We start from the raw sequence: 26,392 nt of genomic DNA on the forward strand, positions 1-26,392 counted from the left end.
GCTTCTGGAGTTGGGCTGAGGGCAGACGGAGAGGGGGAGAGAAGTTACATGTATGTTTTCTGAGGCTTCTACTTGTCAAAGGGTGGTACAGGTACATTTAGGATTATACATGTATTTATTAACTCTACAAATTTATAAGTAAGTTTTTGAGAATCCAAAACTCCAAAGACAATTTTTAAAAAATTCATGACATATATTAATCACAAGCACTGAAACTGTCATAAAATCAGCAAATTTGACCCCTCAAAATATTTAAAGCTAGGAGAAGAATCAAATAAATATGTCAAAATTGGGGAGGAAAGGGGATTTACTAGAAAACCGATTTTTAGACTATTCTGTGTTGAAAAGCTGCTCCTTAGCTGATCTTTTGAAATCAAAGGCCTGATTCTACCATAAATGATATCCTCAAATCAACTGGTCATGGCACACAGAGAATCTGTAAAAATATAGATATTTGAGTTTGATAATGAGTAAATTTTTAAAAGACCCAAAGTATGGTGGAAATGGAAAATCAAGATTCAAGGAAGGAAAGTGGAGAGGTTTTTGATTATTTTTTCTTACTCCTTAAGTCTTACCACTGTTGAATGTTCCAAACTGAGAATGTCAAGTAAAATGTTCCTTCACTTAATCTTTTGGATATTGTTTAATTTTGGACTAAGTTTTAAGTCATTTTTTCCTAAGCAAATGCCATTTATACACTTCATGGATGATACGGAGACACAGTCCAAGGAAAACAATCTTCCTTACAGATTGGTAACAATATTCAATTTCTCTCACTGTCTCAGAGGTATTTATATTTTTTGTTACTAACGAACATTTATATTAATATATACTTTTACTAGGAAAGTCTGTAATAAGGATTTGTACTTAATTCAATATAAATATTAAGAGACACACTAAAAGGAAGAAATTTCTGTATATAAAAGTCAAAAGAAATAGAATGTATTCCAATTCTGTTGTAAGGGCATATAATGTGAGATTAAGTAATATCTTAAGATATCAGATCAGTAAAAAAATTTCTAGTAAGGGTCTAAGAGAAACTTGTTTTATATTAAAGTTCCTGAGGTAAGATTCTAGCAATACTTCCATATACATGCTGAAAATTAAACACAACTGGGTATTTTAAAAAGAGATTGTTATTGCAGATACCTTACAGAGTATTATCTATTTTACACATCTTAGAAGTTACATGTCAAACTCGATTCCAATCACCTGAATCTCTGAAATTAAGGCTGTGAAAGCGGAATGAAGGTCAACTGATCAGAAAAGCATTTCTATTCAATTTACAGACAAATCTTACCCCTTTTGGAGAACAGAATTATGCAAATTATTTCAAAGCAATGTGCTCACTGACTTAAATAAATAAAATTTAACTGTTTCACTATTTATTTGCATGCCCCAATCTTAGATCTTATTTGTTTCAAAATTTAAAAAAAAGCTATAGACTCAATATCACTAAACATTTAAATTACTACCGACCTCAAGTAAAGGCAAATAAATAATTAACCTCATAAGGGCCCTGGTATTGATCTCAACCGCACCACATCTTGAATCCTTTTATTTTTTAGATAAGCAGAAAGATTTAAGAGTAAACTTATAGCAAATCATATCCTATACATGTGTAATTGCTACGCTTCTCAATGAGTCTAAAACCTGACTTGTTTTACCAGGATGGCTTTGTATTAAAGCATCCATACTCTGGTTTCTGACCAATCACATAAACTTATAAAACATCCATCTAAAGTTGCAGGTGCTATCAAGAGCTCTAGGAGTGGAATTTCCAGCCATGATTCAAATTCATTAATATTCACTGTGCTTAAACAGTGAATCCCAACTGTTACAGGGATGATCAAAATAGGGCCAATAATTTTGCCCTCTAGGTCTCAACTGGATTAAGCCAAGGAGAAAAATCATATCTAGGAGTTTAATCTCATTATTCTAGTTACGACCTACTTTTCAAATTCTATAGTTCAAAATAAACTTTTTCTATCAAATAGAAGTCAGTGGACTATGCTGGCAAAATAGATGCTAAAATATCATCTAGAACCTCAAAACATCTCTGGTATATAGACAATCTGATAACACAGCTTTACTATTTAAGATGTCATTCTTTATGAGACTGAAATATTTGGATTGGTTTAATATTAACATTTCTCTATATTCTTGAAACACATTTCAAAGTCTATCTAAATCCCTCAAGAAATATCTGAGGTTGCACTTCAAAAACAAATTAATGGTAATAATATGCTTCTTTCAGAAAATGCAATTTGGGTATATCATTTCCAAATGATAAATACTATTTCTACCTAAGGTTGGAGATGGGGCAGGGAGGGGGGATGTTAGAAAGAAAGAGGAAACTCAGCAGTTTTCCCATGCAATTAATGTTTCTTTATTATTTAGTTGGTGCATAGATAGATGCCAAAGCCTTAGTAAGATATCAATCTTAAACAATCACACTATTGCCAATCAAACAGAAAATGTTGCACAGTTAAAATGTGTGTTCTTCTTCTTCCCACACCCCTACCTGAACTTGCAGAAAGGTAGAATTCGGGGATATGCCAGATAAAAGTCAAATTGAGATGTTTCTAATTTAGAGTAGTTTATGATTTCTTCTTCTCTTGACTCAGAGTTTCCAACCTTTTCAAAGGTATTATCACATTTGAGGCAAAACCCCATAAATTACTGTGCAACAAACTGTGGAAGGTGAATGCTTAAGACACTGCAAACTTCACTCTGCCAGAAAGCCATTCTCTTTTCAGTCCCAATTCTAACCACTTTAGCTCTGAGAACAACTCCGAATATCTAGAATGCAAATGTTTTCCTGTTTCATTAACTAGATGGCTATAGAGAAAATGGATACAAATGAAGATGCTTAAAAAAACAGTGGCAGCAGAACTGATTAAAGCAATGATAAAAATTCAAAATGTCTACTGAAATAGCATCGACTTCAAGGAAACGATACAACTTTATTGAAATGATTTATTTCAGTCTCTAGTATCTGCTGAGGTATAATCAAAACTCTAGAAGGGGAAATCATCAACTCTCTTAATTTCTACCACATTATGCCTGCACATTTGCTTCAAAGCAGCTCTGGGTGGGAGAATCTATGTTTTACCCATTATTGATTATCTGCTACCTAAATCCAAGAATTTAATTTTGAACTTTGGCCATCCAAATCAATCAGTGCTGAAAAGAACTGTCCTGAGCTCAGCAGCAGTCTTGGTTTTAGTCACATTGGTTATAAAAGGCTTCCCTATCACTTTATGGAAAAACAGCCTCACATACAAATTTTGAAAAATAAGGCAATATAGTATTTCACCTTCTCCCGTTTGGAAAAATTACAAGGAAAAAAAATGCATCATAAGAACAAGAGTTTCATTTTGAGGATCACCTGGTTCACACTCTTGATTTACACTGTTCTAGTAACTATTATCTCCCAGGAATCCCTTTAGATGAAGAATTTTTAAATCATTTTGAAATCAAACATTTACAGGTATCCCTTGAACACCACTCATCATTAAAGACATATCAAGAATTTAAAAATTATAGTTTACATATTCTTTGCCAAGCACTGTGCTAAGCACTTGCATTATCTCTTTAAGTCCTCACTGCAGTTCTATGAGGTCGGTGATACAACTATCTGCCCTTCACAGATGAGAAAACTGAGGTTTAGAGAAGTTAAATAAGTAGCCCAAGGTGACAGTGCTGTATAGTGGCAGGACAGGTCATGGTCTGATTGCAGAACCAATGCCATGAACCATTATATATTATATCAAATACACAGAAACACACCAGATATCTATATTGTTTGCAATTTCTGAAATTGTTAATGGGAACCAAGTATTTTTGGAGCAAAACATAGTTCACTATTGTAAAATATTAACTTTGGGGCTTAGCTTATATCAGCTCAGTTATCTTGAAGAGGAAAGTCTAGCTAATGATGTAGGTGCACATCATATTTTTATGCCTTAACTTGTTCAAATGCATATTTTAATCATTTCCAAAATGAGTATCACTTCAAGAATGTAATGGTTTTTTATACTCTTCTTAATTAATAGATGCTGGATTAATCTCTAATTGGAGAGGTTTTTAAGTTTAGAACTTTAAAAAATGCGTCATGGCAAAGATAAATATGCAAAGCAAGAACTACCCTCACACATTCTCTGAAACCAAAGATCATCAACAGGTGTTAGGCTAAGTCGAAAACCCATTTTTACCAGAATAGGAGAAATAAATTGTTTTGAGTAGCTTTCACAGAACTTTATTTGTATAACCTTAAAACATGCTAGAGTGTTTGTGCTAAAATAATAAGAAAAAGAAATTTAGTCTGGAACCAAGTCCTCTCATGTCAAAATGAATTTCAAATCTTGTTTCATGATGGAAAAGCTAAACATGAAGGTGTTAGAAATGTAATGGCTAGTCATGTTTATGTTTTCAAATAAATAATGATACATCAAATGGATTCAGTTGACTCCAAATTCAAACACAACAAAATCTAAAATAAAACTGTACTTAAAGACATCTTAATAGAAGTCTGAATATTTGAGACAACCAAGTAAACTACACTCTCCTTTGGAGCACTTAATGATTATCATTTATTTTCTCAACCTGAATAATCAAACACATGAGTTAAACCAATAGCCTTCAGTAGTGGTGGAACTCAGAGACTGGAAAGAGACATTATGGATACTCCTCACGGCAGTATTATAAGTATTTGACACCATTCATAAGCTGCATCTGAAGAACAGCACTCTATGCTACCAGAAAATCAAAATGATTCCAGCCTTTCTGCAGTCAATAGGAACTTAGCATGCAAAGGACAAATCCCTGTAAGGAAGCAAGCAAGAAAGCTCTCTTCTATAAAGTAACAGCTCAAGGACCTTAGGAAGCTTAAGAGATTTATACCAGTGTCACCAAAATGAGTGATATTTATAGAACCCAATAAGATAAACAATCCCCCCGCTAACTGTTCTAAGAAAAAATGTTTATTATTTTTAACATAAAAAGCTTATTAACAAGATGTCCTTAAGAATAAACTTGATTTTGAATCCCTGATCAACAAAAGATATTCAATAGTCAAAGTTTAAAGAAGATTGTTGCTCTTTTGTCAACTATGGTGGTTGACTACTCAACACTGCAGATTCCAGAGACTTCCAAGTACTTATTAATTCCTACCTCTTTTCTCTTCTACTCAGTCTCTAGTAAGGACACCTCTCTGAGGCAAGTTGTTTTAAATCTGCAAGCCTTAAACCATACAATTACCAAAGGAGAGGAAGAATTTTGAGCTGCCTCCTACAAACTGTCCTGCCATAATTAGAGACTGGAAGTAGCTTTCCTCAATCACAGGTGTTAGCATCTCATCCGATTTACTCTCCTTAGCACTTTCCATGAAGGCTGTACCATGGCTATTCTAAAACACAATCTGCAGGATTAGAAATATTGATAATGGGATTGTCAATAAATTATTTTGACAATTATTTAAGTATGATGGTTTGTTTCAGAATGCAGTTAAAGGTAAAGGTAAGATAATCTATTGTATCAATAACAGGATGATTGGTTTGGGGGTTTGGTAAGGAAACTACTAAAAATATACCCCATTTTAAAAACAAGGAAACACAGGAAAAATATTTTATAAAAATAAAGAGCACCCTGTGATCTTCATTAATTATTTTAAACAAAGATTTTCTAATTCAGTTTATACTTTTATTAAGAAATGCAAGAGTAATTTTTTAAATGAATAAACTTTAATAATTTATAAACTATAATTAAAGGGTCTAAGACTTCAAAGATCAATTTAAAAAGTCCTTCTTAGGCATGTCCTTGAAATTCTTCTTTGCCAGTCTACAATCTATACACTCTTTTTCATAGTTTTCTCCATATATTTGATTGTTTTTCCTAGTTAAAGTTGTTGATTAGCTCAAAAAAGCAAAATAATGAAGTCTTTCTAAATGTTCCATCTGTTTCCCCTTAAGTCATTTTATTGAGCAAAGATCAACTAAGCAACTGCTTATCTCTATTTATTATGTAAGAAATTTGAAAAGAAAAAACCAGTTTTCACTTGAAGTGACTGTTGTCTTACCATTCCTGTTACAGTTCAACCAGGAAAATGGCATCCCAACTAAGACTATTTAAACGACCCCAAAATTGAGTATTTCTTATATAATATAGTGGATTAAAACAGTTTCTTGACTTTTTGTGTGATACACAACGTTAAAACTTCCCTTTAAATTATGCTAGGCTCTATATTCTCAAGGACTTGTGCAGTGTTTGAACTGTCATATTAAAGATAAAATATGTTAATTTAAAGTGACAGGAACTGAATCATTCTGAAGGGAGCAGGGAAAGGACATGAGCATGCACTGAACCTTTGTCCCTGAAGCATTACTATGGATTTCGGAACATTAATTAATTTAAAGCACATGCTGCTGAGTCAGTACCTGCCAGAAATCCTGATCAGAAGATGAGAAAAAGAAAAAGAAATTGACATTGTTTGATTATATGAACAAAAACTCCCAAATCAAATATATATATCACAAAATATTATAAACATAAAGGACAAATTAAGATCTGTAATAAAATCACTGGACACCTGGAAACAGGAAATGAGGAATACATAGAAATGTTTTATATATTATCTGCTAGGTACAATAAAACAAAATAAAAACCCCAAGAACTCAATTCCTAACCTCCCCAACATGAAACATACAATTGTAGAAAAATTTCACACTACTATAAAAAGAAAACACATGAATAATTACCTGTTTCTTAAAGAAAGGGAAAGCAAACATTTCATTTTTTTTCATGGGTAGTCAAAGCATTTCTTTAATTAAGGCTTCTTATTAGGATGTCTCACTATGCTTTCAAGGATACAATATTTTTTAACTTCATGGCAAGGCAACCAAATTCGGATAAGTTCAGAGAATTAGTAACTACTCAAAGGAAGAGTTCAGAATGATTACTTAGAAACAGATCTCCTGCAAAATTATGTTGCACTAAATAAAGTACTATTCACATTAGTAATAAAAAGCCAGTCATCATGGAGGCTGGTATTTGATGAAGCAGTTTAGGTTAACTAATTTAGCTGGGAACCGCTCCAAAATATCTTCAAATATCAAATGGTTTCAAAGAATTTTTGCAACAAATAAACTTGACTGGTTGTGAAATAAAATTTGACCTGAACTTACCATACTTCTCAAACCAAGCTTAGTAGCATGATAAAAGTTCTTGACTGAAAGATATATGCTATTAGCAATTCACAAGCCTAAGGCTAGGACTGATGTGACAGAGGCCCAAAGGATTTTACAGCGCAGGAGTGAGATGAATCATTGTGAACACAGGACAGCTTAGATATGAGAAATCAAACCAAAAGTCTCTCTTCAGTTCACGGACTAGCTATTTAATCCCGGTCAACGGCTCATTATGGAGATAGCACAAGGAGATTTTTATAGCTGATTTAACTGGGAGGGAAAGAACCACGGAGAGAGCAATTATGCAGAAGGTATGCTATTATAGCATTTCATACAAGCCAAGAAAGATAATATATATGATAGCAGCTAATTTCTTTCATAAATTGAGTAAAGAGTTCGAAGTCATGCAAAATAGCTATAATTTGTAGAGCCAGATACTTTACCTATTCTGATTTTACTGAGAAGGTAACTGACAGAGAGATTAAGTGGTCTCTTGCTCAAGGTTACCTAGCAAGTATGTAGCAAATCCATATTTGAAGGTACGACTGTCTGTATCTAAAGTCACATTCTTTTCATCCTGTGCTATTATACACTAACAAGCACAGAAATCCATAATGTTGTATTTTCATACTCAATTAAGCATACTTATAACATCTACTAATCATTTACATATAGCTGTCAAATATGAGATGCTTGAATCGGAAATCCCTTGGAAAATATTTCAGGCACCAAAGCCAAATTTTCTTAGGGCTGTGCTGTGTACAAAAGAATGAAAACTGCTAATTTGTAAGAAGAGAGAAAAATGAGAAAATGGCTTTATTTTAAAAACTTTGGATGGAAAAGAAGATGAAAAAATCTGGGACTAAAAACAAAACAGAAAATTGTAACAGGTGCCAAAGGATTTCTTGAAATGCTGAATCAGTACCTGAGTTTACTTTGGTAATATAATTACATTCTAAACTTTTGCTCATCTAAAGACTGACATAATGAGTAGCCCCATTCAAATGATGCTACATTTAACACATAACCAATCAACATTTGAAAGAGTAAATAGAGTTTAGTTTGTAACGGAAATATTAGTTTCTCTATTATCTTCATTATAATGAGCCAAGATCTAATTTTTCAAATACAGATGACAGCACTCATTTTAAGAGTGAGGGTTTCAATAAAAAAAAAAAAAAAAAGACATACTATTTTTCAAAATGCTAATTGGTGTTCATTGCATATGAGAAAATAACAGAGCAAATAACAGTGAAGGTGAAAGTTTGATTTCTAAATTCAGGTATTATTTGTATACCTCTATTTTCTTTCTTTAAAATGAAACACTATGTGATTTCTCAGGTTAATATGGATTTCTAGCTATACTTTATTAAAGCAGAAGAAAATAACTTCAACACTATTAGCAAAAAGAAAATGAAACATCAAGTTTTCCTTTCTTCACAAATGGCATTAAGTAAGATAGTAAAATAAAAGAACTATTTGACAAGAAAAATTTCTATTTACAAATAGATCACATAGACAAATAGTTTAGATATATAAAAGATGACATAGGATAGTGCTTAAGACACTGAACTCTGAAGCCAGCCTACTAATTTGGAATCCTGGCTCTATCGCTTATTAGTTATATGATACTAGGTCAAAAAAAAAAAGTTAAGCTGCTTAACTTTTATGTATTTTAGTTTCTTATTTGTAAAATAATGATAAAAATAGTAAGCTATCTAAAAGAGTAGTTGTGTGGATTAAATGAGTTATGTGTTATTATGCGTACTTAGAACAGTGCTTGGCACATAATAAACACTCAAAAAGCCTCAACTATTCTTCTTTTTCATATTATTATTGGTAATAATCCCCTCAAGAGACAAATAGAGTCAAGCATTTTTCATTTAGAGATTCACTTTAAACTGGAAAAATAAACCACTGACAACCAATGAGTGAATATGTTAAAAGATTTTTAAAAGCGATAAATCATCACTCCTAAAATAATATATGACAATGAAATATTTGTGGAGAACTTCAGTCTTCAAGGAATTGACATACTTTATGCATTCTCTTGGAATCTGTTATAGTTTTTTTAAAGTAAGAATTTCCCTATTATGAAAGAAAGAGAACACAAGTGATACACTCTACTTTAAAGATGGGATTGGAATGGCAAATAGAAACATGGATCAAAAAAAATATGAAGCAAAAACAATAAAATTCTGTCTACATATTCATATTTACCAACAGAAAACCCTGAATAAATATATCAATTCACCAAGAATTCAGGCTTGACTGGTTTCAAGTCTCTGGAAGCCAAAAGAAAGAGAGAGAGAGAGAGATGTGCCTAACTAACAGAGAAGTCATAAGGACATCGTAACCTTCTATATAAATGAGAGCAGAATTGAAGCAGTTCAAATAAATGTGAAGATTCACCAAACTCTGCCCCATGAGAATTTCATTCCTCCCTCTCCTAATTTACATTTTCTTGATCTGCAATACAATTCACTCTTAGAAGACAGGAAATCCCTTACTTAACTCACTGTATATGTCAAGAAGTAATATTATACTTAATTTTATTCCAGACTCATATTTTATCTATGATATGAAGTAAATAATTACAACTCGAATAATGCACCAAGTATTACATTACAGGAAAAAATGTGCCCACACTCCTCTCGGGGAACCAAGACTTTCCCCTAAAGGGAATGGCATTTTAAAGATCATTTATCAATATTTTTAAAAGAACTTTCACCTGGCAAGCAATTAAAAGCATGTGGTTTTATTAAAGCTTTGGTCTTTAACTATGGCTCCCATCTTTTTTCCTGCTGATCAACTTTTCTGTTATAAACACTGTAATCAGCATTTCTCTTTCCAGGCTTTGACCATATTTTTATCTCTTTCACCTGAATGTGGACAATATTTCATTTTAATTTGATGTACAATGTTTTCCTGTTCCATGTGAACAAATATTCTTGTAGGTATTGTAAAGGGAATGGAATAAAATACATGTTAATTCTTTCTTCCAAATTGGAGAGATTCTAAGGGGACTGTAATTACAAATAATGAAAAAAACTCAATCCAGAGGCATGATTTCTGAAATGTTCAGGGAGAAGTTGGGGGAAAAGGGAACCTGGAAGGGAGGAAAGATTAAAAAATCTATTTTCTGACAAAGAAATACATGGCAGAATGATAATAATGGACAATTAGTTTCAATGGGCAATTTGTTGTTACTTGAAAAAAGAGTATGAACTTTAAAGTTTTTAGAAGAGAGAAAAGGACTATATCAAAACTCTGGACTATTGGTATTCTTTGCTTAAGAAACAATTTTACCTAGATCATGCAGCTTTCTACCGTAACTTTTTAAAAAACATGGTGGTGTTTGATCTGGAGAAAATTGTCTATTACATGCAATGGGAACAGAAGATACAAGACACAATTTTTCTCCTTGGTATGCTGAGGAAAAAGATGAGGGGTACAAGAGATGGGAAACGAAAGGTATAAACCACTTGAGATAAACCACACCAATAAAAGACAGCAACTAAATGATTAAACGAAAGAAATATTTGATGATTATGTAATATAAAGGCTCTACTTAGAAATGATGCTTCATTTTATAGACTAATTATTAGATGATAAAAAATTAAACCCAGGAAAAGCATAGTTTTCATTAAAGAAATAATCCAAAATTCATGATATAACTGCATTAATAAATCACAGGGAAAACGCATGGACATTGTGGAGGGAGGGTGTGTTTTTTTTAACTGGCCATATTACACTAAAACAAAAGCCAGACCATATTTTGGATTTCCATCTGTACGATAGTGTTAATATGCTATTTATTATGATTTTCAAATATCCTCTAAGACAAAATCTGAATTCTTTCAAGCTCTGAGGTTTTTAAACTTTTAAACCTAGTCTAAATACTTTAAAAATATCACTTATTTACAAAACATATTCTTAAAACCAAAGGCCATTGACTGTAGCTTCTTTATATAATGCCTGTGTTAGTAGATAATTTTGAAAGGCATAAATGATGCAAGTGCCAATAATAATGTATTTCATGACTTTCTACAAGGAAATTGCTAGTATCCTAAGAGTAAGGGATTAATGTACATTAACACAAGGTAGTGATAGGCTCTGGAAAAAGATCTTCCCAAAAATTAAAAAACTGCTTAATCAAATTCAGTTTTATTAACTATCAGTTGAAACAGGAATGTTTTGTTTACTGAGGGGAATTTTCTAGTCAAACAGAAGAGGAGAAAGATGATTGGTATCAAAGCAAGAAATAACTATCCAATTATTTGTCAATATTTGTTGGGCCATTCTTTTCTACTTTGCATCTAGAGGTTGTATGAAATTCAAGTACAAATGATAAAACATCCCAGGAAAATGATACTATTTCTACATTTGTTCTTGCTTTCAATGACAAAAAGCCTGAAGTACAATTCAATTAGAAGGCAATAAAATAAGTTAGTGTTTCTTACTGGTCAATAACAGACTTTATTAAATAGTGTGTTAAAACAATGGGGGATAAGAGGATAGGAGTAAATATTTCTTTCTCTAAGTAGTTCGTAACTAGTTTATCTTCCAAGTTAAAAAAAAAAGAGAGAGAGAGAAAATTACTCATTTAAAAATCAAAGCAAGTTCAAAAGGAAATTCCCCTAGGGTATTAGCTTTCTAATAAATTTCTGGCTATCATACACGAAATTTACTATAATTACCACAAAAATCTGTTTTTTCAACAGGAAATTGCCTTGGGATTTATATACTCTGGAAACTGCTACTTATGATTTAAGATTTTCTGATTGAGAGAACAAAAGAATAATGAAGATCCAAAAGAAAATAATAAGATCAACAGTTGCATAAGCATTGATCCTTATCATAATTATCAAGCGAAGGACTTCATACATGGCAAAAATTCCTGGAAAAACTTCTGCACTGATTAAACACTGAATGAATTTTTCACTGTTCATTACATAAGGTTTAAAAACAGCACAGAAATTACTTTCTTAAACTTCATATGAAAGAAAAGACAATTAATAAAGAAATAAACCAGAGGTGAACTCAGTTTAAAAATCCTATTCAAGAAGCATAACCTTCACTCCAAAACAAGATCGTAAGAGTATATTCCATGGAAATTAATACAGGATTTAAATGAAGAATTTGGCAAATGGATAAAATATGCATATCATAACATAGTGGAAAGAAAAATCTCCGCACTCTTTGCTAGGGGATAAGCTGGCGGGCTCAGGGCCACAAGCTCAGTTCCACACCTCTGTATGCAAGTCTTCCATTCCTCTATTCTCTTTCAGAACCTGTTGCCCTCGTACCATAAAATCAACTTTCACGTGCCTGACTTTCGTAAAAGTCTTACTTTCAAATATTATAGATTGATATCCCTAAATCTTGCCTTTCCTCCTCTGATTTCAGAATTTTATGCTCTAGTGCACAAACATTTGCAACTACAATCTGTTAAGTTTGCCTGCTAAACACAGAAGCACTGCCATTTTTCTCTCCACAGAAAGGTGGGTACTCAAAACCTTAATGTTTTATTGCATTTTACTCTTGCTATTTTATAAAAATAAGTGGAAATCAGAAAAATACAAATGACACTAATGATAAGAAATGCAGAGCTCATAAATTTAATATAATTGAAACAAAAGTGGAGCTCATCAGTTATGCCAGAAGCTGTAAATTTTTAGCATCAAGTGGATTGTTACTGGCCAAAACAGGAAAAATTTAAAGAGTATGTGTGAAACGTTACTATTAGAGGTTTTATATTTGGGCGGTCTCTAGGAATAAAAATTCTCCTCATAACATGTAAATTTGCTGTTCAACTTGCACATATTTAACTTGTTTACATGTTTTCAGGTTTACATACATAGAACAATAGAGGACTGAATTCTCATGCTACTCTGGATTCCTTCCATGAGCAAAAAAAGTGATTTGTTAAACTGATTTTGCTATAAGATATTATTGGCTCAATGAGTCATATCTCCAAGGAATATGCGATTGACTTGTTGATTTTTTCCAAGTCATTAAACATTTATTGGTTACCTCCTATATGTCAGGCATATGCCAGACTCTAGTGACACAAATACAGATGAGACAGGGCCCTGACCTGCCAGAGCCTCTGAAATCAGACCCCGACATCAGTGTCTGCAGTAACCCCTCACATAGATACAGTACTTTACATAAAGCAGAGATACCAAGGATCAGAGATGAGGCTGTTCCAAAGCAGAGCCAAGACTCTGAATCTAGGTCTCCTAACATCTAGTTCAATGCCCTTTCTTTTTGATCATTCTTTACTTTAGAATATGTGACTTTAAAAAGAGAATACCCACAGATAGAGGCACTGTGCCACCTGAATGGGAAAGGTAATTTTTAGGCAGGAAGCCTTGACTGAGATCTCTTAACTGTTAAGGCAGCCCCTCATTCTTTCTACTTGTGCAAAAGACCTTAGCACTTCTACCTTCACCTTACCATTATATGGAATTTTATGTAATGATGCAGAATGGACACATTCCTGCAAGATCAGTTTCTACTAGCCCTGACCTCTACCCATCTAGACTCTCTTTTGTGATCCTGCCTTTTCCAGCCACTTCATGATTTTCTTTCTGATTTCCTTCTCCTTAAGCTTTGTAGAGACATTCCTGGCTCTTTCTTCTTTCTGAGGTACTTTCTTCCTCCTCTTTAAAATTGACCTTTTCCTTTTCTTTATGACCCTGTGTAATATTTTCTTTTCCTTTTTGGAGAATTCAGCCTGAAAGGGAAAAACATGTTTAACTGACTGCTTTGAGATTATAAAACTGAAAATTTCATTTTCTGTACTTAAGAATGTTTATTAGACGAATAATTCAGGCATAAAATAAAGAACTGTAAGTAAGTATAATGCAAATTTGGGGTGGTCTTCATAATTATTATAAAAGCACTAGTAAGGACTTCTGTGATTTTGTAGTTAGGATTATTGCTATATACATACTTCCAAAGTTTGAGGAAGGTCAAATCAGATAGGCGACAAATAGAAATGGCAAGCAATAGGATATATTGGAGTATATGAGGAAGACATTTGGTGCAAAACTAATTCGGCCTGACTTTGTTTTTCCAAAGGGGCCTGACATGGTCATTGAGCAGGCATTGTATTTCTGCTTTAAACATTTCCTATGGCAAGAACAAATGCCCTTAAGATAAAGGTAGAACTTCCCCCCACACTGGCATTTCCTTAAGGATAAGCATCTCTCCCTAGGATAGGAATTGACTGCTGTGCTCACCTGTGACCACCTAGCTAGAGACAACAGACCTGCCACCCTTCTGTGTCCATCGAGGCAGCAAACCTACTGCCTGCTGTGTCCATCAATCGCTGTGCTGACAGAACAGTCTTGTGACTATTGTAAAAGGGACATTTCAATCATATGTGAAACATCCTCTTTGAGGGTATATAACCACTCTATACACCCCACTTCTTTGGTGCCCTTCCTTCCTTCGGGAAGGAAAGCCCTGGGCTATGGTCCTCACATTTTGGCTCAGAATAAACTCACCCAAATTTTCATTTATAGATTGGTCATGGATTATTTGCATGGACATAGGTGTTTTTATAAGAAATGCAAATGTAACACTGAGGGGCTTGTTAACCTTTATGGCAGCTATTGAATTAAAATTCAGAAGTCAACATATACTGAATTAGCCATTAACATATGCAGAAGGCAACCCATGTATTACCTTATATGGAAAAATATAGAAGAACCTTCTGCTTGGTTCTTTCTGTAGAAGCGCCTGAAGGCACTTACAGGTCTCCCAACCTAAACACATGCTTTTTTGGTAAGAAAACAGGTATTCAGAACTCTCTCACACATAATTCTAGAGGAACCTTAAAAAGTTCTTAGTAAACAACAGGACATACATGTGTCATAGTTTTCTCACCTTTCCATCAAATCGTTTTACTATATATTGATCCAGCCCCAAGTCTGTAAAAGAGAAAAAAACAATATTTTGTCACTGATTACAACTCAAGTGAAACATACAAAACGACACCCTTAGTTTTGTTTTCAGTCATTCAATTAAACATACTAGATGGTTTAGCCATATTATTCAAAGGTCACAGGAATGAAAATTTTGTTCCACTTTCAGATTCAAAGTGTCAGTGCTAAGAGAGAACTTTTTATTTTACATATGAGAAAGTGAGGTTCTGAGAGGATAAAGAAGGTAAAAGTTCATGTGCAAACCTATTCAAAAGCAGAGCCAAACCGGAACCCTAGACTCTTCCCAGGGTGGTACTCTTTTCATTACATCAAGGTGCTATATTACCTCTAAATAAGGTGAGGGATATTAGTTTAATCTGAATGCATAAAATTTTTTTTGTACTAACTTAAAAAGGGAAGAGTTTAATATCAAAAGAAATTTTGTACACATCTAAACAGATACAAATAGACCATCTTGATATTACCATTTAAAGTTGGGTTAAACAATAATATTTACCTTGGGAATACTTAGTATTGAATTCTAAGAACTGTGAAAGACATAAGTAAATACATTAAGTGCCCTTGAGGGCAGAGATGTTTTGTCTTTGCCTATTGCTTTAGCCCAGCACTTGGAATAGTGCTTGATCAACAAATATCTATAAAAAAAAATGAATGAGTAAGATACAATCCCTTCCTTGAAGCCACAATTTAGTTAGAAAGGGGTGTACAATTAATTCAATAAGAGGGTGCTGTAGGAGTTCCTCAGAGGAGAAAAATCAATTCCCAATTATATTTATTTTACTTCTATAATTACTCAGTTCTTTTCTTTTAGTTCTCACTATATTCACGCTAGTTCAGGCCCTTATCTCATTATGCCCCCAGTATTACAATGATTGGATTATCACTGCTCCCAGAGGAGATTTTTGCATTTCTGCATTTCTGCTTCTACAAATTTGGTTATACATTCTCCTTATTTAAAATGTGCTTCACCTTCTAGAAGCCTGCCCTGAACAAAATGAACCACTGACTACAAAAGAAAGAGATAAGTTAGGAAACAGAAGGAAATTTTAAGAACAAATCCAATTTGAAATCTCACATAGTCGGGAAGATATCACAATCATAAAGGCAGAACACACTTCTATGATAAAAGCACAGAGAACAAGAAAGAGTTGTAGACAATTAAAGCTATGATTGCTTATCTTCCTCTATTTTTTAATATACAGTCAAAATATTAGGATAAGGTCACTTCCCAAGACCACTGCCAAAAAGACAACAGGATGGAAAACAGAAAATACTAGAGAGAATTATAGAAAAACAGAGACTCAATCCAAGAGATCTAATATATAAGACCCTTTCTCACTCAGAAACAGGGAGGAAATAATCCAAAAATTGTTAGCAGAAGATTTCTCAGAGCTGAAGAGTGACACAAACTAAAATGTCCTACCAAGTATTCTAAGCAAAATGAACAAAAACTGCCTACAACTAAGTGTATGCTTGTGAAATTTCAGAATATCAAGAATAAGAAAATCCTAAAGGTTCCAGAAAAAATCCTTCTTAGTCCTTTACAAGGGAATGAGAATCAGACTAGAATCAGATATCTCATGAGCAAAACTTGGTATATGAACTAAGGGAAATAATACGCTTACTAATTAGAGCAGCACTGTTCAACAAAAATATAATGTGAGCAACAAAGGTAAGCCATGTGTATAATTTAAAATTTTCTAATAGTCACTTTTTAAAAAGTAAAAAGAAACAGGTAAAGTTAATTCCAATAATGTACCATATTTAACTAAAATATATCCAAAATAGCATCATTTAAACATGTAATCAATATAAAAATTATTGAGATATTTTACCTTTTTTTATACTAAATTTTCAAACTCTGGTATGTATTTTGCAATTATAGCACATTTCAATTCAAATGCCACATTTCAAGTTATTAGGGTAATACCCAAAAGAACTCAAAAGTTAACTTAAAATTTTAAAAGTGATTGCTTCTGTGATATGAACTGGAGGGGGTGGTTTGAGAAGATAGAACAGATTGGTGTTTTTCATTGAATGTTCTTTATTGTAGTTTGGAAAATATTTTACTATGTGCATTTGCAAAAAATGGAGGGGTATAAAAAGACAGCCTGGCACATAATGAGAATTCTTGTCATTTATAAGCAAATACAGACATAAAACAGGCCAAGAGATTCATAATTTTAAGTTGGAAGAAATGATTATTTCATCTTGTTATATTTTCATTTCTTTACCTGTCAAATGAAAACAGATGGTTAGATCAGATCAGTTCTTAACATGGTTGGGGTGAAGTGTGGGAAACGCAGATGTATGAAATAATTCAAACTATCCTTACTCACTATTTCTCTAGAGATTCTAATAGGCCTAATTATTGAGGGTAGGGGGACAGTATGAAGAATGAAAGAAGAAACAGAGCAAGTGTAGTTTGAAAATGATGCTCTGATGACTCAGTTTCCTTCCATTTCTCCACCCTCGTTCTTTGGGTCCCAGCTTAGAAAGACTGGATGTTATGCTCTTTTTCCTAGGGTGCTTCCTACAATTCTTAGACTTTTTTTCAAAGAACTTTCAGTTATTTGATGCTCACAGTTTGATATGAACACTACTTCCCCGTTTTACTAATGAGAAAGCTGATGCCCAGAAAGATTATATGATTGTTTTCTGATTTTAAGTCTAACAATTTTTTAATTGGGGCAGTACCCTCTCTTCTTGCATTCACACCAAAAATAAAGTGCAGAAATAGTGTAAGAATAGTCTCAGTTTAAACCTCAGAGTGAACATTTAAAAGGAGATTGTTTTAAAGATGATAGCAACTCAATTTTGTCAAAAGACAAAAGTGCAACTGAATCAAGTATATCATTTCAAGATCTATAACTTAGAGCTTAGGTAAATGGAAACCAAATAATTTTAGTTGAGAAGTCCCAGCTCCCTCTCAAAAACTGAAAGATTCATTTTTCAGTTTAATATTTAAATTTATCCTAAAAATTCATTAAAATGATATTTTTCAGCAATGCAAGCTAATATAAGCCAGCAAAAGAAAGTATAGTTCTAGTTCATCAGATATAAGAGAGAGCGTAGTCACTTGGTTTTATCTTTTGTATTAATAATCACTGCAATAACTTACTATTTATTGAGCCTTTTTTCTAGGTACTGTAACATGTGCTTTACATATATTATTTAATTTTCATAACCCTACAAATTAGTTGCTACTGTTATCCTAATTTTACAAATGAGAAAACTAAGATTTAGAGATGTTAAATAATTTGCTTAAGATCTACATTTCAACTTTCTCCCAATTATCTTCAAACATTCTTGCTAACACCTTCTTAAACTCCTTTGATGGTTATCCTGCTGTCTCCTAAATATATGTACTTCTTAGAATTCCTCCCCAGATACCACCTCATCTCACTTTATGCTGTCTTCAGCAATTTCATTACAGATTCAAGATGCCTGGTAAACCCAGAACAAGACAAATGAAAAAAAAAAAGGAAATCAAACTGCTGAAAACCAAAGGCAAAGGAAAATCTCTCTGAAACAGCCAGTTTAAAGTGCTGAAAGAAAAGAACTTCAACACACAATTCTTTATCTAGTGAAAATATTCTTCAAGAATGAAGAGAAAATAAACACACTCTCAGATGAAGGAAAACTTAAAGAACTCATGACCAGCAGACCTGCTCTAAGATGTCTTCTATCATTCTAAGATGTGTTCTATCATTCAGGGTGAAGGAAATGACACCAGATGGAAATGTGGAACTTAGGGAATAAAGAAAGAGCAATAGAAATAGTTACTATCTATATATATATAACACACTATTTTCTCCTCTTAAGTTTTTTATGTATGATGGCTGAAATAAAAACTCAATGTTTGGTGGAGTTTACAATGTATATAGATGTAATACATATGACACTAAACCATAAACTGAGGAGGGACCTATACAGTGGTAAGATACCTATATTCCACTTGAAGCAATAAAATATAAATTCTCAGTAAACTGTTGTAGGGGAGGAAGAGAGTTCCTCTACCCACTCTGGGTCCTTCTGGCTGGACAATGAATTAAATTCACATGATAGAATAACAGGAGAAAATTAAACAAAGCTTTAGAACATGTATACATGGGAGAGGCTCAGGCAAACTGAGCAACTCACAAAATGGCAGAAGCTCTCTGCTTAAATACCACCCTCAGCTAAAGACAAAGGAGGATGTTGGGGGTGGGGGGAGCCAGTTATGGGAGATCACCAGAAAAGCACAGTAAACAAGAGTAAGGTTATCATGCAGATTTAAGTCCTTGCCTTCTGCATTGATTAAGAGTTTCTAGAGATAAGGTCATCCCCTCCTCTTCCTGGTACAGAGAGGGAGACACCTTTACAGATGGAGAATTCCTTTACAAATGTAAATGTATCTTAACAAAGGGTAAGTAAATTCTACTTTTCAGAGTTTCTTTCCTGTCTGCAGTTTTTAAAAGTAAGCAGCCCAGGGAGTGCAAACTTGTGCAGCCACTATGGAAAGCAGCATGGAGTATCCTCAGAAAATTAAGAATAGATCTACCATATGATCCAGCTATCCCACTGCTGGGTACTTATCCAAAGAACTTGAAAACGCAAAGGCTTTAGAAAGATACATGTACCCACTACGTTCATTGCAGCATTATACACAATAGCCAAGACTTGGAAGCAACCTAGGTGCCCATCAAGGGACTAATGGATAAAGAAGATATAGTATTTATACACAATGGAATACTACTCAGCCATAAGAAATGATGAAATCCAGCCATTTGTGACAACATGGATGGTCCTTGAGAGTATTATGCTGAGTGAAATTAGTCAGAAGGAGAAAGTCAAATACTGTATGATCTCACTCATAAGTAGAAGATAAAAACAACGACAAACAAACACATAGCAATGGAGATTGGATTGGTGCTTACCAGATGGGAAGCAGAGGAAGGCAAAAGGGGTGATTAGGTTCACAAGTGAGGGGATGGATTATAACTGGTTTTTGGGTGGTGAACATGATGTAATCTACACAGAATTCGAAATACATTATGATGTACATCTGAAAGCTATATAATGTTATAATTAAATGTTACTGCAATTAAAAAGAAAAAGTAACCAGCCCAAAATAATCCTCACGCCAAAGAGACATATCTTGGGGTGGCCACTTTTAGTCCCCCTCACTGTGAAAAGTTAATTATGTATATTAAAATCCCTACAGCAATCACTAAAGACATACAAAGAAATATAGTACCAAAACCCAAATGATCAATTAAAATGAAATATTTAAAAAATACAAATAATCCAAGAAGAAGGCAGGAAAGGGGTAAAAGAGGAACACAGAGAGGGGAAAAAAAGAGAAAACAAATGATAAAACGGTAGACCTAAATCCAAACATATCAACAATTACATTAAATATAAATCATCTAAACATTAATTAAAAGGTAGAAACTAACATATTGGATAAAAAAACAAGATCCAACTTGTCTATAAGAAACTCATTTTAAAGATGATATATGTAGGTTAAAAGTAACAGGATAGCAAAAGATATCATGAAAAACTAATCAAAAGAGAGTGGCTACATAAATATTAGACTATGTGGACTTCAGAGAAAAAAATATTAGCAGGGATAGAGTTAATTATATAATCATATGAGAGTGAATTCACCCAGGCAGAATAATCATAAAAGTGTATGCACCTAGTAAGAGCACTTCAAGATATTTGAAGCAAAAACTGATAAAATTGAAAGGATGAATAGACAAACATACAATTAAAGTTGAAGATCAACATTCCTCTTTCAATAATTGACAGAGAAAGTAGACACAGAAAATCAGTAAGGATTTGGAAGGCAGATAGCAGATAAAGTGGTTGCCTAGGACTTGAGAGAGCAGGAAAAAGTGGGAAGGAAGGACTACAAATGAGTATGAAGAAACTTTTGGGGATGATGAATATGTTCATAATATTGACTGTGCTGATGGCTTCATGAGTATATACATGTGACTAGTATGTCCAGACTCCTCAAACACTTAAAATATGTACTTTTTATTCTATGTAAACTATACCTCAATAAAAGTTAAAAAGAAACAGTACAAACCATCAAGGTGAAGACTGATACATTTGAAAATACTAGCAACTTTTGTATATTAAAATTACCATAAACAAAATAAAAAGACAGGCCACAGACTAGAAGATACCTGCAATATTTATGACAGATTTCAATAGAGAATATATAAAGTACTTTTACTAATCAAAAAGACATCAAATAGAAAAGTGAGCAGATATTATTAAAAAGACAAGAAATAACAAGTGTTGGAGAAGATATGGAGAAAAAGGAACTTAAACACTGCTAGTACAGCCACTACAGAAAACAGTATGAAGATTTCTCAAAAATTAAAAATAGAAATACCATATGATCCAGCTATTCCACTTCTGGGCATTTATCCAATGAACATGAGAACACTAATTCAAAAAGTTATATACACTCCTGTGTTCACTGCAGCATTGTTTACAATAGCCAAGACTTGGAAGCAACCCAAGTGCCCATCAATAGATAAATGGATAAAGAAGATGTGGTGTATATATGTGTATAAAAATATATACAATGGAATACTACTCAGCCATAAAAAGACAAAATCATGCCATTTGCGACCACATGGATGGACCTTGAGGGTATTACACTAAGCGAAATCAGTCAGAGAAAGAGAAATACCATATGATTTCACCCAGGTGTGAAAGATAAACAAACAAGCACATAGATAAGGAGAACAGATTGGTCATTACCAGAGGGGAAGGCGGTGAGGGCAGGACAAAAAGGATAAAGGGGCACAAATGTATGGTGACAGAGAAAAACTAGACTATTGATGCTGAACCAATGCAGTCTTTTCAGAAGCTGAAATATAATAATGTACATCTGAAATTTACACAATGTTTTAAACCAATGTGACTTCAATAAAATAATTTAAAAGAAGAAAAGTGAGCAGAGAAGATAAATCAGCAAGTCATAGAAATGGCAATGTGAATAGCCAATAAACATTCAGAGGCACTAGCCTCACTAGTTGCTAGTGAAAGGCAAAATAAAACCACAAAGATAATAATTCATTCCCATCAGATTGCTAAAAGTTTAAGTCATCCCTGTGTTGCAGGGATGCAGAGGAGAAGACATATATTCTTGGAGAGAATATAAATTATTGTAACTACTCTGGAAATCAATGGCAATGTTTAGCAAATTTGAAGAGGAATGTATCTGATGGGCCAGCAAGTCCATTTTCAGGTATATGTTAAAAACAACTTCTTGCAAATATGCACCAGGAGACATATGGAAGAATGTTCACTGCAGTATGATTTGTAATAGTAAAAATATTGGCATGTTGGGGCTGGCCCCATGGCCAAGTGGTTAAGTTCGCGCACTCCGCTGCAGGCAGCCCAGTGTTTCGTTGGTTCGAATCCTGGGCGTGGACATGGCACTGCTCATCAAACCACGCTGAGGCAGCGTCCCACATGCCACAACTAGAAGGACCCACAACGAAGAATATACAACTATGTACTGGGGGGCTTTGGGGAGAAAAAGGAAAAATAAAATCTTTAAAAAAAAAAAATATTGGCATGTTAAATTATTGTTCTTAAATACTCCCTCCCTTCTCCCTGACTTCCATGGAAAATCCCTTGACTTTAGGCTTAGCTACGTGACTTGTCTAGCCACATGATTTGCTTTGGCCAATGGGATATTAGCAGTTATGACATAAATAGATGCTTAAAATGGACTTCTGAGTTTGGCTTGCTTTCTTGCACCTCTGCCAACACTATAAGAAAAATATATCCTGTATAGCCAAGTGGTATAAAAAGGATGAGAAACATATAGAGCAGACTGACAACTCCGCTTACAAAACCAGGAAGCAGAGCTGCCCTAGCCTAGATTAACTAACTTCTAGCCTATCTACAAAGCAAGGCCAGCTGAGGTCAGCAGAGTATATATACTTCATGTGACCTGCAGATGCATGAGCTAAATAAATGCTTCCTGTTTTATGCCACTGGTTTTTTTTTTGGTGAGGAAGATTGTGCCTGAGCTAACAGCTTATTGTCAATCTTCCTCTTTTTTGCTTGAGGAAAAAAGTCTCTGAGCTAACATCTGTGCCAATCTTCCTGTTTTATATGTGGGATGCTGCCACAGCATGGCTTGACGAGCATGTCAAGCTCTGTGACACTGGTATAATGAGCAGTGGGTAGGTCTGCGCCTGGGATCTGAACCCACAAACCCTGGGCCGCTAAAGTGGAGTGAGTGAACTTAACTACTACACCACTGGGCTGGCCCCTAGGCCACTGACATTTTGTGGTTGTCTGTTACACAGCAGTAGCCGACTGATAAAATTGGAAACAAGGTAAATGTCCATCTACATGAACATAGATAAATTAATTATTTATTTATGAACTGGCATATTTATACCAATTTATAAAATAGTATACACAACTACATAGCAGTGAAAATAAAAGAAGAGCTAGCTGTATCAACAAATATACATATATAAATATAATATTTAACATTAAAAAAGCATGGAAAATATAACAGCCAAAATAGGGTAGGTTATGCTATAGTAATAACCTTAAAATCTCAGTGGCTTACAACAAGGAAGGTTTATATATTGTTCATGCTACCTATCTATCACATATTGGCTGCACCTCTACTCCACATGACATTGAATGGGGTTCAGGCTGTTGGGGCAATCTGGAACATAGCAGAGGTAAAAAAGAACATAGCAAACTACAAACTGACTCAAAGATTTTGCTTGAACATAATGGATATCATTTCTGCTGTCATTTCATTGGTCAAAGGAAGTCACCTGGCTAAATCCAATGTCAATGCTAGAGAACGAATATAATCATCCCCTAGAGAAGGACATTGGATATATGAGAATGTTATAATCTTCAACTGGAATGATAAACACCAAATTAAAGGCAGTGATTATTTCTAAGAAACGGAGTGAAATGAAGTTTGAGACAGATACATGGAGTTTTCAACTGTAACTGTAAAGTTTTATTTCCAAAATAATTAAAAGGGAAGATTTGAAATAAATGAGTCAATGTTAAAATTTGAGAAAACCAAGTAATGGCTATAAGAGTATTCTCTATTATTTTCTATGTTCTCTATATACTAGAAGAAAATTCTAAATCCAATTTAATACCTCTACATAAGTTGGTTCCACCTCAGGGACAGAATATAAAGGAAGGAGGAAAGAATACACAAGGGGAGGGGAGGGGGATGGACTTCTGAGGTTGGCTTGCTTTCTTGCACTTCTGCTATCACTATGAGAAGACTATATCCTGGGTAGCTCCTAGCACCCTACTTACAAAGGTTAAGAGTTCTGTGTCATGAACTAGGGGCAGAGACCAATACATATGTTTCTTATTACTTCACAAGGGGTTTAGCAAATTTTTTCTATAAAAGGTCAGATACCAAATACTTTAGGCTTGCTGGCCACATATGGTCTCTGTCACAACTAATCAGCTCTGCTATTGTAGCACGAAAGCTGCCATGAACAAATACATAACGAATGAATGTGAATGTGTTCCAATAAAACTCTTTTCATGGACACTGCAATCTGAATTTCATATAATTTTCAAATGTCACAAAATATTTTTATTTTGACTTTTTTAATCCATTTAAAAATGTAAAAACCATTCTCTGCCCGTGTACAAAATAGGGCTGTACAAAAATAGGCAGTTTGTTATAGCTGACCAACACCTGCTCTATACTCAGCAGCAATGCAGGGAATTAAAAATAAAAGGAGAAAAGGTTCTTGTATTGAAGGAACTTACCTTGTGGAGGAGAAAACATTAGCATAAAAATGTTTCAAAAATATATTCATTGTATATAGTTCTATATGTTTTCCTGTTACTAATTAGTGTCCTTTCATTTCAGTTTAAAGAAGTCCCTTTAATACTTCTTCTAAGGCTGGTCTAGTGGTGATGAAGTTCAGCTTTTGCTTGTCTAGAAAACTCTTTCTCTTTCGTTCAATTCTGGAGGACAACTTTGCCGGTTAGAGTATTTTGGTTGCCAGTTTTTCCCTTTCAGCACTTTGACTATATTGTGCCACTCCTTTCCAGCTTGCCAAGTTTCTGCTGAAAATTCTGCTAATAGTCTTATGGGGGGGGGGGGGTTCCCTATATGTAACAAGTTGTTTTTCTCTTGCTGCTTTTAAGATTCTCTCCGAGTCTTTAACTTTTAACACTTACATAATTATAATGTGTCTTGGTGTGGGTCTCTTTGTTTTCATCTTCTTTGGAACTCTCTGGACTCCTGGATCTGAATGTTTCCTTCCCCAAGGAAGTTTTCAGACAATATTCCTTCACATAAGTTTTCTGCCCCTATCTCTTTTCCCCTTCTAGGACCCCTGTAATGTAAATGTTGGTCCACTGATGTTGCCCCAAAAGTCCCTTAAGCTATCTTCATTCATTTTCATTATTTTTTCTTTTTGCTCTTATGATTTGATGACTTACAATGCCCTGTCTTTGAGTTCACTGATTCCTTCTTCTGCTTCATCTAGCCTGCTGTTGAACCCCTCTATTATATTTTTCAGTTCACTTACTGTATTCTTCAGCTCTGTGACATCTATTTGGTACTTTCTTCTATTTTCTATCTCTTTGTGGAAATTCTCATGTTATTCAAATATTGTTCTCCTGAGCTCAGTGAGCATCTTTATGGCCATTATTTTGAACTCTTTGGACAGTAAATCACTTATCTCCATTTCATTAAGGTCTTTTTCTGAGGTTTTATCATATTCTTTTGCTTGGAACACATTCCTCTATTTCTTCATTTTCCTCGACTCTCTGTATTGGTTTCTATACATTGGATAAAATAGACACCTCTCCCAGTCTTGAAGGAATGGCCTCATGTAGAAGTTGAATCTGATTGTCGAACCTTGACCTAACTCTTGGTTGTCTCTCAAAACTTTTTGATTGTCCAAGCGGATTACTTTATTCCTAGACACTCCCAGTACTGAGGGTGTACCAAGACCAGTCAGTGTCCTAAAGGGGAGGATTTCAGTTGGCACCTAGATTCAGGCTGATTGGAAGCGAGACCCTCAGGCAACAGCTTTTAAAGTATGTAAATACACCTCTCTCATGGAAAGATGGGGAGATGGGTTTTTCTGTTTGCTTCCTCTGTACTGAGCCCTGAGGTGATACCCAGTTAAGAAGTATTTCTTTGTTTGCTACCATTTGCTGAACCCATGAACACAAACTCTGCTGGTCAACAGAGACAGGCTATCA

At 34.1% G+C, this 26,392-nt stretch overlaps 1 protein-coding gene across 5 annotated transcripts in view; it reads right to left on the minus strand.

Annotated features, from left to right (window-relative positions):
- Positions 1 to 26,392, minus strand: part of MICU1 (mitochondrial calcium uptake 1) — a 280,172-nt gene that overhangs the window by 150,241 nt on the left and 103,539 nt on the right. For 2 of the 5 annotated variants that reach the window (XM_023644771.2, XM_070226961.1), the window contains exons 5-6: positions 15,087 to 15,130; positions 13,756 to 13,929 (exon numbers count right to left, since the gene is read on the minus strand). In XM_023644771.2, coding sequence (XP_023500539.1) covers positions 13,756 to 13,929; positions 15,087 to 15,130 — 218 coding nt within the window. Of the gene's footprint in view, positions 1 to 6,437; positions 6,452 to 13,755; positions 13,930 to 15,086; positions 15,131 to 26,392 lie in introns of those variants that run through there. The other 3 variants (XM_001503797.6, XM_070226952.1, XM_023644799.2) reach the window with 2 other exon arrangements.

This window comes from Equus caballus, chromosome 1 (genome assembly GCF_041296265.1).
Source record: "Equus caballus isolate H_3958 breed thoroughbred chromosome 1, TB-T2T, whole genome shotgun sequence".
In the NCBI taxonomy this organism is placed as follows: domain Eukaryota; kingdom Metazoa; phylum Chordata; class Mammalia; order Perissodactyla; family Equidae; genus Equus; species Equus caballus.